Source organism: Ictalurus furcatus, chromosome 25 (assembly GCF_023375685.1).
Source record: "Ictalurus furcatus strain D&B chromosome 25, Billie_1.0, whole genome shotgun sequence".
NCBI lineage: Eukaryota > Metazoa > Chordata > Actinopteri > Siluriformes > Ictaluridae > Ictalurus > Ictalurus furcatus.
The window spans coordinates 184,165-196,079 of record NC_071279.1 but is presented as its reverse complement, the minus strand read 5'-3'; the positions used below and the strand labels follow the sequence as shown (position 1 = coordinate 196,079).

The window sequence follows — 11,915 nt, the reverse complement described above, 5'->3', positions numbered from 1 at the left end:
AAACTATATATCACTTTATTATCGCTTTTTGTATTGGGTTAATACATATAAACCAACAGTGTATAAAGGATATGTATAAATCAGTCTGCATGACAGAATTATAAATCTGCATTAGATTTTTTTCACTAGTGACCCAAAATAAAGAGTTATATCTGAGCTGCTGCAGGGTGTAATAGTATTCATGGTATTTTACAGGAGCTAGATGCCTTAAACTACAGGAACTACAAGGCTGATTCAGTTGTGTGTGCTGTACACCAAAGACACCAAAGGGTTTGAGGTCCAGAGATGGAGACGCGAGTTTAGGATTTCAGCTTTAATTTCCTGGTATTTACATCTAGACGTGTTAAAGAACATAAAACATAGAACATTTAGTGTCAGTTGGGTGAAGGTCTGGTGCTTGACGTGTCCAGTCTAAAACCTTCCACTTTTCCCCCTGATGAAGTCCCGTGTTAAGGTGGAAGTGTGTTTTGGATCGTTGTCTTGCTGCATGATGAAGTTCCTCCTGATTCATTTGGATGCATTTCTCTGTAAATCTACAGACAAAATGTTCCTGTAAACTTCTGAATTCATTCTGCTGCTACCATCACGAGTTCCATCATCAATAAAGATTAGTGAGAATGTGAAGAAACTGAAGGATAAAACCAAGAGTAGATTTTAAGAGCTATTTATTGTTTAAACAATCAATCTAACCTGGGTAACAAGAAACACCTGTCAGCCACATGTTCCAATCATTTTCCTCACCTAAAAATTGGATGGTCTGATACAAAACGTGCTATGTTCTATGTTCTTTAACAAATCTACATATAAACACCAGGAAATGAAAGCTGAAATTCTCATATTCATCTTTTGATCTCAAAACCAAATGTATTCAGTCTACAGCAAAAACTAATGAACTGGCCTTGCCGTTCCAAGAGTTCCGGAGGGGATTGCATATGGATTTTTCCTCCAGCTTCAAGATTATGTAGATTCATGGCACACAATCACCGTCCACTTTATTAGGAACACCCATACACCAGCTCATTCATGTAGTTATCTAATCAGGCAATCATGTGGCAGCAGCACAATGCATAAAAAGCACATGCATATGCAGGTCAAAACCTTCAGTTAATATTCATATCAAACATCAGAATGGAGAAATATGTGATCTTTATGACTGGTCACGGTGTGGTTGTTGATACCAGATGGGCTGGTTTGAGTATTTCAGAAACTACTGATCTCGTGGAATTTTCACACACAACAGTCTCTAGAATTTACACAGGATGGTGCAATAAAGTAAAAAAACATGCAGTGAGCAGCAGTTTTGCAGGTGGAATGCCTTGTTGATGAGAGAAGTCAGAGAAGAATGTCCAGACTGGTTCGAGCCTACAGGGAGTCTATAAGAACTCCACTCCACAACACGGTGAGGAGAAGACCGTCTCAGAATGCACAGCAGAAGACCATATCGGGTTCCTGTCAGCCAAGAACAGCAATCTGAGGCTTCAGTGGGCACAGGCTGTGGGGACAGTTGAGATTAGAAAAACATCACCTGACCTTTTTCCAATCTACAACTGTCCAGTTTCAGTGAGCCTGTGTTCAATGTAGCATCAGACTCCAAGGAGATCAGCAATTTCTGAAATAATCAAACCAGACCATCTGGCCACAACAACAATGCCACAGACAAAGTCGCTTCAATTTAGGAAACGATATATATTTCACAGATCTATGTATAGAAGAAAATATCAAAATTTCATTATGTGAAGGGATTCCCAGGCTGCTACACATACACAGTGGGTTTAGAACGGTCAAAAAATGTTCCTTGTATTATTCTATTACAGACCCAGATACCTGATGACACCATTCAATAGGCTACCTATTGAGACGGGTCCACTTCACCAGCATACCAGTACTTCCTAAATGATTATGATGTCCAAAAATGCAGATATAAATAAAATGTTACGATTTTCCCAAAACAATACCCAAACTGTTTCATGTCTAACTTTCCATTTAAAGTGTATAATTCATAGCTCTGAAGTAGTGTAGCGTTGCATAAATCGTCATTGGCATACAAGATCTACTTTGTAATGATATGCTGAGTTGACTTTTTTACATTCTTATGTTTTCACTATGGTTAACAGTTTCCAGCATTACCCACAGTGCCGTCTGACAGCTCGCACTGACAGTAGTGCCACGTGGAAATTCATCTCGACCTAAAGAGAACAACGCAGTGGCACTTTATTCCTTTAGCTCTCTCACATTAACCCCCATTTTCATCTTCATGTTTTTGCAATTGAGCTTCTGTTGAATAGGGACGATCCCTTAAAATTCCCGTAGGTGAGAAAGCATGTGTGTGAAAACACACCTCCATAAATATCAGCTTCCTGTGGTTTCTGCTGGAACATTAAAGGCTTCCTGTGATTATCACTGCACTTACGAGAACAATCAATATGAGATTCTTGTAAGGAGGTTTGCCTAAAGAAGGAGTGTCTTCCTCTGTGTTACAAAAGATGATCGGCCCTACTAAAAATTATAGATTAAATTGGGCTTATATATATTATTCATTTTATATATTAAAACTTTTTCACAGTACCTGTATGCAAATAAGGTTCAGCGCATTCCCTGATGTCCTATAATTGGGTGTGACAACATGATCTAAAACAGCATCTTTGACTTGTTAATTTGGGTTAATAAGTTGGGTTACTAAAAGTCTTGTAACGGGAATACAACGCACTGTCGATGTATATATATATATAAAGCTGATAAGATCTGTTAACATTCATGTTTGGCACCTTCAGAATCTTTTCTATTGTTCCCATAAGTGCTGACACAAGAAGCAGGAAGATGAGAGGAAGAGGAACTTGTAGGCTTCTGCCTAATTTGTGCTTGATTAAAGCAGCCGTTCGTGCAGTCGAACAAATATTTTCTTCTTCTATGTGATGAGTACTTGCAGGGTGAAAGCATGTATTAATTGATTTCTGTACTCAAGTGAGCCAAATGCATGATGTGTGTCATCTGTACTATTTCTAGCCTCATAGCAGACAGAGACATTCTGTGATGGAGCCAGGATGTGTTTATCACAGTACACATCACACACTCACTTCCTTTATGAACTTCATCTCACATTGTTAAAATCTCAGAGGACTGAGGGGAAAAGCAGATTTTTATTTATTTATTTATTTATTCCATTGTGATCTCGTAGTCTTTGAAGACAGCTCTCAGCTTTCCCACTGTGACGGCATGGTCAGCCTTTCCATAGCCCTAAAAACATGTACAGGTTACATGTGAGAACACATTACGAGGGAAAGCTTTTTAGCTCAGAAACCTTTTTTTTTTTAAACTAACGAGATAATGCACAATTACCGTGGACTCTCCAAACACTCTTAGTGTCTTCTTGTTGCTGTCATGCTCTATCTTTCCACCACCAAGGCAGGTACACTCCAGACCTAGTGTGTCCATCGCAGGGCTCAACTTTTCAAAGATATGATCTAAAATGAGAGAGATTAGGTCACGTGCAAAATATTTCGGTGCATAGAAAACAGGTGCAAAAATATTTCATTTTAAAATGGATTAAATTAGCTTTGTGGTAATTAATCTACACACAATAAAACCATAACGACCAAGCGAGAACAAGTTTTGCAAATGTATACAAAATCAAAAACTTAAATCTCTCATTTAGATAAGTATTCAGACCGTAGGGTTTATTCAGTACTTTGTAGAAGCTCCTTTGGCAGCTTTGAGTCTTCAAGTCTCTACAAGCTTTCCACACCTAGATATGGACAGTTTCTACCATGCTTCCAGGCAGATCCTGGGGATATGGGGAGCTTCTGTGAAAATCTACAGGTTTTTTCCACAGATGTTCTCTGGAGTTCAAGCCTGGGCTTTGGTTGGTCCTCTCAAGGACATTCAGAAATTTGTCAAAGTCTTGAAGCCACTCCAGCGTTGTCTTGGCTGTATCCACTGGGGTGTGCTGAAAGGTGAACCTTCGTCCCAGTCTGAGGTCATGTGCTCTGAAGCATGCTTTCTTCAAGGACCGATTTGTATTTGGCTGCACTGATCCTTTCCTCAATTCTGACCAGTCTCCCGATCCGTGCTGCTGGGAAGCTTGCTAGCCTGATGCCGCCGCCACCATGCTTCCCCCTCCTGGACTCCAGCCAGGTTCTAGAGACATCTGCAGATAATCACAGCAAACTGGATGCACCTGAGCTAAATTCAGAGTGCCTTACCCAAGGGTCAGAGTACTTATCTAAAAGAGACTTCAGTTTTTGATTTTTTAATAAACTTGCAAAAATGACAACAAACACCTTTTTCGCTTCGTCATCGTGGGTTGTTGTGTGCAAATGAAATCCATTTTAGATTTAATTTGTGCAAAAACGTCTGAAATGTGTCTGAATACTTTCTGAACCCACTGTAATAATGAGTGAACTGCCCAGTTAGTTTAGTTTAATATGGATCAACATATGCTACAATTCAATTCAATTCAATTTTATTTGTATAGCGTTTTTTTACAATGGACATTGTCTCAAAGCAGCTTTACAGAAACATATAAACACAGGATACAGATTTTAAATGTGTGGATTAATCCCTATTGAGCAAGCCGATAGCGACGGTGGTGAGGAAAAACTCCCTAAGATGATATGAGGAGAAACCTTGAAAGGAACCAGACTCAGAAGGGAAGCCATCCTCATCTGGCTATAATGCATAGCTTGTGGCAATAATATATTGAAATCAATATTGCATCAGTATGGCCTGGACAGTATCACTGCCATTTACCGCGGGGTGGAAAAAGCATGCGTTTCGTATTTCTCTTGGAAGTCAACATGATAAAAAGGATTTGCAAGCCTGTAAGGTCAATGTCAATTTAACAGATGTGCCCACTTATGGTTCCCAAGATCCTCATGCACATTTATGAGGAAGCACACACTAGCTAACAAAACTCATAACAAGAGCTCACAGATTTGGTGGGTTGTGCTGAGCTGTGAATGCCAAGTCAGTACTACGCTTGTGAGGTTGTGTGCGACACGCCATTGTCCGAGTGACAATAGTATCACCTTTGGCTTTGAGGTTGGGAAAGGGGGCGTGGCTAGACATACGCATCATATATATATATATATATATATATATATATATATATATATATATATATATATATACACACATACATATACATATACACACATACACACACACACACATACACACCCCCGAAGCTGGTTATGAGTCGGCTGTCACTGTGATTGCTAATGTTTAGTCGTTAAGACAGATATAAAACGTCAGACAGGTTATTAAGGTGAAAACGAAACGCATATTACATGCCACAGCGCACTTTATGTATTATCATCATACACCTACAGATATTTCAATCGTCTGTCCTGAAAGCCATGGCAATAGTTGGAATCTATCGACCATCCCTGATACCGTCGTCCCCAGCCTAGTCAGGACACGCTCAGAGAGACCGTCTTCCACACGGTATACTACACACTAAACTGCATGCTTAAAAAGAAAGGGACGCTAAAATAAACATGTAGTGGCATATTATCTACCAGGGATGGTCAGTTTACTATTCACATTTTGCAATGCATTGTTTAAATACTAGTCAAATATTCAACCTTCTAAACACACAAGTATAAATAAAACAACATCAATGGCACAAATGGAAAAAAGAAGAAAGAAAGAAAGCACAGGCCAGTGTGTGTGCATGCTAGGCATCATAAAGTGGCACTGGTTAGTTGGTTGAGGACTGATAGTTTGCGGAGATGCACTGCTGCCTTGCTGTGGAGGATTCTGTTTCTTTTCTTAATTAAAAAAAAAAAAAATGGGACTGATTTCTTGGGATGTTTTGGAGTTTGAAGTCTTTGACCCCACTTTCTCTATACTCAGCTTAGTTAGGTTAGTTAATTGGCTGATACTAGCTAGTTACGCTAGTAAAGCGTAGTTGTGCGCGTCACGTGACCTCCAGCTCCTGTAGGATCCCTGACAGGTATAAATTTGGCTTGACGTTCGAGATTCGCAAATTAAGGGACCGTCTCTAAAGTTACCTACGACATTGGTATACACGTTTCTAAATACCAAATCTAAAAGATGTGCATCATACCTGACAACTACAAGCACACTTTACAGTTGGTTTTGTGACTGTAAGTCAGTCCCTTCAAATGCTGTTGAAGTTAGAAACGTGTATACGTGTAAGTGTCGTATGTAACTTTAAAGACGATCCCTTAATTTGCGAATATCGAAGGTCCAACGTAAAGCCGACTTTATGCCAGTGGATCCCTGGCCGGATGTACACTTTCCAGCTTGCAGTTCATTTAAATGATAACTAAGAGTACTCGCTGTGGAAAGAGAACAATCTACAAAAGTGAGGATTCATTTGCGTCCCTCGCGGTCACGTAACAGCAAACCGACACGAGCACTTCCGGTTTATACTCGTCTCCTGAACTTACTGTGGTACTCAGCACTCTTTGTGCCTCTCACTATGTCTTTGTGGTCAGCTCCACCTTTAAGCTTCACTCTCACTAAAATGTATTTAAATTTCCCTTCCGGGTCGATCTCCACGTCTGGGACTTTACTCAAACAGTCAGCCATCTCTGCGGTGAACCTGCTGGCTATTTCGGGCTCAAACCTCGTATAAGGCTAAGAAGTATTTTGATTGGTTGGTCAGAGGAACCAATGAAAATGAAGAGGAGGCGGGACTTACTGCACTTGGTGGGGAAGCCAGGTTAGCCCCAATGGCTTTATTGGGGAGGCAGTCTTGGATGGGGTGATATACAGGGTGTATTCACACTTGGGTTGTTTGTAGCATTTGTTTCGGAACCTGGTGCGTTTTCTCCCTTGGTTCGGTTCGTTAAGACATGTATATGTACGAACACGGCAATCGCGCTTGGATCCGCACCAAAACAATCGGCCCGGTTGCGAGCAAACCCTGGAGCGGTTAGCTTGTGGTGAGAAAACCCAACGAACTGACCTGTATAGCAATGCATGATGGGAACAGCGTTACGTAAAAAGCATGTTTGTTTTGTTAATAGCTCGCAACATGAATCGCAGTTTAACTTGGACCAAAGACAAGGTACAATGCCTCATTGAAATTTGGTCTGATGAACATATTTCTGAACAACATTCAAAAACACACAGAGGTTTACAAAGTGTTTAGTGAGCGTCTCAGGGAGATGGGCTTTATTCGTCTCTGGGGAACATATAAATTAGATTAATTATAATAACTACAGCTAGAAAGAAAGCCATAATAATCTTGCAGAGCTGTTGTCTATTTATCTGGATGGGATGGCCGCTATGGTACGGGACCCTGGAACAACGACAGGACATTTTACTCACACGTGACTTGCATGAACACATTCTGGTACGCTTTGAAATCTTGCTTTGTGAACGCGAACCAAGCCGAGGAGAAAATGCAACAATTTAAGTCCACATTTCCGAACAAAGCACAGATCTACAGGTCTGAAAATGCCCTAATACTCATCCTTAGAAAATGACAATGTGACCTGAGTAGGATCACACATGTTAAGCACACACCTAAGAAACATTTTTTTTGTCACCTAGCACCTACAAATAAATCATATCTAAAATCACATTAGGTGACATTATATGAAATTGTAATATTCACAGATTTTCACAGAATTTTTGTCTTTGGCTTTTCAATTATGCATGTACTGTATGAAACAAGCTAGTAAAAATATACTCAAATCAAACCAAAATAACAATCTGACAATAGGGTAAGCAAAACTGACTTGGAAAGAATTCCTGAAAAAAGCATAAATATAGTCAGTAAAAGATACTATTGGATATTAAAACTAGACAGAAATGCCAAAATTTAATCAAATCATGTTTACTACAAGCAATCAGTTATTCAAGATAGACTTACTTAAAATGAATGTTTTGGTCTCTTGGTTGAGCCGACTAAGAATTTATCCTTTAATTTAAGATGAATAATTAGCAACAACAACAAAAAAATCTTACAATAAGACACAATTTCTTCAAACAGTATAATAAAAATAAGTGCCTTTGTCTGAAATTAAAGCACCAGAAGCATTTATTTTTAGCATTGTAATTGAAACGGGCAAAACTCTGGGGCTGATGGGTAATGGAGTTCAGTGTGGATTTCAGCATAACCACGACACACAGCGGCTTCAAAATTTAAGTTTTGAAAGTGGTCTTAGTCTTAAAATAAGCAAAACAACTGTGTTCCTCTGATATAATGTTATATTCTGCTAACCATTATGGTAGCTTGTTACTGGTTAAATGTAGCTTAATATTTGCTGGAAGATCTTATGAAATGAGATTACTTTTCTAATGTAAAACATGCTTGTCAAGATTATTTATCTTTTTACAGAAAAATAAAACTAATTTCCCAGAAACAAGGCTTTTTTTATTTACTTTCTCGAAATTTCTCTTTTTTTTGCAGTGTGTTTTCTCTTTTTCATTTAAAGCAGCGGTCACCAAGCATCTTCCAACCAAAATCTAACACACCTGATCAAGAACTTCTTAAGGCAATGACTAGATGGTCCGGTGGGCACGATTATGGTTGGAGCTAAAGTCTGCAGGAAGGTAGATCTCCAAGAACAGAGTTGGTGTACCACTGATTTAAAAGTTCTTGACTGAAGCCCATTCTTAATTTTCCATCCAATTTGTTTTTGAGGAGTAACAAAGGATCATTTTAAACTCCATAACATCTAGAGCTATGTTGTTGATGGGTAATTATCCTTGGAGATTACACATGCTGGACTGCTGACCAATTTACCATTCTTGTGGAATATTGTGCAGTCTCTCTCTCGCTCACTTTCATGTCATCAATTTCCTCTCCAAACTTTCCACTGAGGACTTTCCCAGTCTGGAAGCTTATCAGTACCTGACACTCTGGCTATTTCTTGCCATACCCATTATTAATAATATACGAATGATCTTAAAAGACCTTAAACTGTAAAAAAAAAAAAAAAAAAAAAAAAAAAAAGAGAGAGAAAAACTTTAACCATTTGCATTACCTGCAACTATAACTGCACTAAGTTTGTGTCTGAATGTGCAATTAAAGATGTAAATGGGTTGACCTGTACGTGACATCCACGTCTTTTTGCACATGTTGTCTTTCCGTGTTCTATGTTGTGTTGTGTGTCAAAATACACTTATCCTTATCCAGTCCAATGTTTATCAAGAATTAGATAGCTTTAAGCTTTAAGGTTTTATGATTTATTATGATTGTGATCACTGCTTCAAAAGTGTGACTCCAAACCATTGCCTCGATCATATTTTAAAAAAATAAATAAATAAACGTTTGAAAGTTGTTTTTCTCAGCAAGAAGAGGCTGAAGTGAATCCGTACAAGAATTCTGAACCAACAGCGTTTTTGTGAGATAAATGATGTCGCTTAAAGCAAATGTTTCTAAGACTTAGTTTTAACTCTTTCTATATATCCAACCAATGGCATATCATATCATATCATTATATTATCTTATTTTTTACTTTAGGCTTTGCTGTACATTTAACTGGATGTGTGTTCATGGAAAGCTCCACCTCACTGTAATTCTCTGTTGTTGAATTTCTGGAAAGGAAAACACATTTTTTTCCTCTTTAAGAGGAAGCTAACGTGAGTCTGTGTAAACATGCTATACCTAGGGTCAGATTAAAACAAAGGTGTGAGGGGAAAAGGCCATGCTCTACTGAGAAAACTGGTGATGCAGGCCAACAATCCTTTACTGAAGTAAACTTTGCACCCTCCTAAAAAGCCCTGACAATTAAGATCAAGCGTGTCTGTGACTCCGTGTTTGTCGTAGTATCACTGTACCACTAATAAATAATTTTTCAGAGATTGTGCATAGGTTTATAAATTATACTCTTATATAAGTACAAATGGCTCATTGTAATTAAAAAAAATATTCTGCAGTAAATGAAATGTGTGTTTAGTTTAGTACTCATTTACAAATGTATGCTTGGTATGCTTGTTTCCTCATATGCTTACTCACATCCTGCTTTTTTCCTGGCATAGACACATATAGCATTTATGTATACACAGTACAGAACATCCCCTCCTATACACAGGCACTGAAAGCAGCAAAGTGGCATTTTTTAAATGATGCTAGACCATGATTAATCAGTCTTTTAGCATTCTAATGTGGGTTTGTTCATTGTAATAAGACTAGCAGTCTCAACTTTCTAAAAAAAAAACCATGGAAGAAACACATGCTCAGAGACGGTGATCATTTGCATGGAATAAGAATACTATGTGCCAGCTGAATGTGACCGCACTGGAGCCAGTTCAGCAATCACTACTTCCCAACCGGGTCGGCTATAATGACCTTTTTTACAGCGTGACAGGACACTGCTGAAGGTCACTTTCAGCTGCCAAAGGCTACACAATTTTGAGCGATGGTGTTATTCAGGGTTATGGAAATGAAAATGTATTAGTTGGATCAGTTCCAAAGGCTTATCAGCATTATAAATGGCTTCCAGGGAATAGCCTAAACATAAGATGTAAGTGCTCTAGTGACGTGTGCAGGTCAGAACACTTAATCACAAAATATCTGAAAAAAACATTTTTAAAAATCTAAAAACTGAGCAGTTTGGATGAAAGAAAAAACAAATGTGCAATGGGGGAAAGAAAAGCAGCAGACGACACAAAGAGAGCAGATTAAAGCAGCAAATGTGATTCATGACATTTTATGAATCTGATACATTTAAGTCAATGGGTTGATATCACTGACACAAATTCTTGCAATTAAAATGTTTTATTTTTTAAGTCAAATAAATTCCAATATTAAAGAACACTAGTAGTGTGAACAGTTTTTATTTCTGTCCAAATATTAAGCAAATATCAGTTGTTGACTCGCCAGTGAGAATGAACTGAAAGACCCATGATTCATTAAGATTTCTATCTGAGTAAAAATGATTCATACAAACAGTTTTCTTTTCGGTAACATTTTATTTTTTGTTTAAAAAAAAGGAATATTTGGAAATATAAAATGTTTTTTTTTTTTTAACTGACTCAATAATGCAGAAGTCATACAATATGCTATATCTCTAGCATGACAAAAATATTTGGTTGCATATCCCTTGCTTACAATAACTGCATTAAGCTGGTGACCCACTAACATCACCAAACTGCTGGTTTCTTCTTCTGTGAAGCTTCACCTCCACCATGTTCCACACATGAGCTTGTATGTTCTGGATCATGAGCAGATCCTTTCTTTCTACACACTTTCCTTTCCATCACTTTGGTAGAGGTTCCTCTTGGTTCCAGAACTTTTGTGGATCATCTCTGTATTTCTTTGTGAATTCCAGTCTGGATTTCTGATTCTTGCTGCTGATGAGTGGTCTGCATCTTGTGGTACGGCCTGTATATTTCTCCTCTCGAAGTCTTCTTCGAACGGTGTATGGTGAGACCTTCACCCTGCCCTGTGGAGGTTGTTGGTGATGTCACTGACTGTTATTTTGGGTTTTACTTCACAGCTCTCACAACGTTTTGTCATCAGCAGCTGTTGTTATCCTTGGTCGACCCGTTCCATGTCTGGTTGTGAGTCCACCGGTGGTTTCTTTCTTTTTCAGGACATTCCAAGTTGTTGTATTGGCTATACCCAATGTTTGTGCAGTGGCTCTGATTGATTTTCTCAGCTTGAATATGGCTCACGTTTCTCATAGACAGCTCTCTGATCTTCATGTTGTTTATTTTTTTTAACAATAAATGCAGTCTTCACAGGTGAAATCTAAGGCTCAAACCAAGAGTAGATATACCGAGTTATTAATTGTTCAAACAATCAATTTAAGAGGACACACCTGGGCAACAAGAAACGCCTGTCAGTCACAATGTTCCAATATTTTTGATCGCTTGACAAACGGGTGCTTTGGCATCTGCCCTCCATCAGTCCTCCTGTAAGTTTAGCTGTGAGGAAGGGTATACACTGACAGGTTCAGGCTCCAGCTGGCTGATGTGTAACACATCTGGGC

At 38.6% G+C, this 11,915-nt stretch overlaps 1 protein-coding gene across 1 annotated transcript; it reads right to left on the bottom strand.

Moving 5' to 3' along the window:
* Positions 1 to 3,118: 3,118 nt before the first annotated feature.
* Positions 3,119 to 6,615, bottom strand: si:dkey-51e6.1 (uncharacterized protein LOC558617 homolog). The gene is made up of 3 exons (XM_053614701.1): positions 6,414 to 6,615; positions 3,337 to 3,461; positions 3,119 to 3,234 (listed from the first exon to the last, which is right to left on the bottom strand). Exons 1-3 carry the CDS (start codon positions 6,553 to 6,555, stop codon positions 3,154 to 3,156), a joined length of 348 nt encoding a protein of 115 aa, XP_053470676.1. The 5' UTR covers positions 6,556 to 6,615; the 3' UTR covers positions 3,119 to 3,153.
* Positions 6,616 to 11,915: the final 5,300 nt, after the last annotated feature.

Bases quoted from the DNA above. Each gene is read 5' to 3' on its own strand.
- si:dkey-51e6.1 (XM_053614701.1), bottom strand. From the start codon at position 6,555: ATGGCTGACTGTTTGAGTAAAGTCCCAGACGTGGAGATCGACCCGGAA. The intron at 3,462-6,413 runs GTAAGTTCAGGA...CTCTCATTTTAG, and splicing joins AAAGAGTGCTGAGTACCACA to ATCATATCTTTGAAAAGTTG. The intron at 3,235-3,336 runs GTAATTGTGCAT...ACATGTTTTTAG, and splicing joins GAGTGTTTGGAGAGTCCACG to GGCTATGGAAAGGCTGACCA.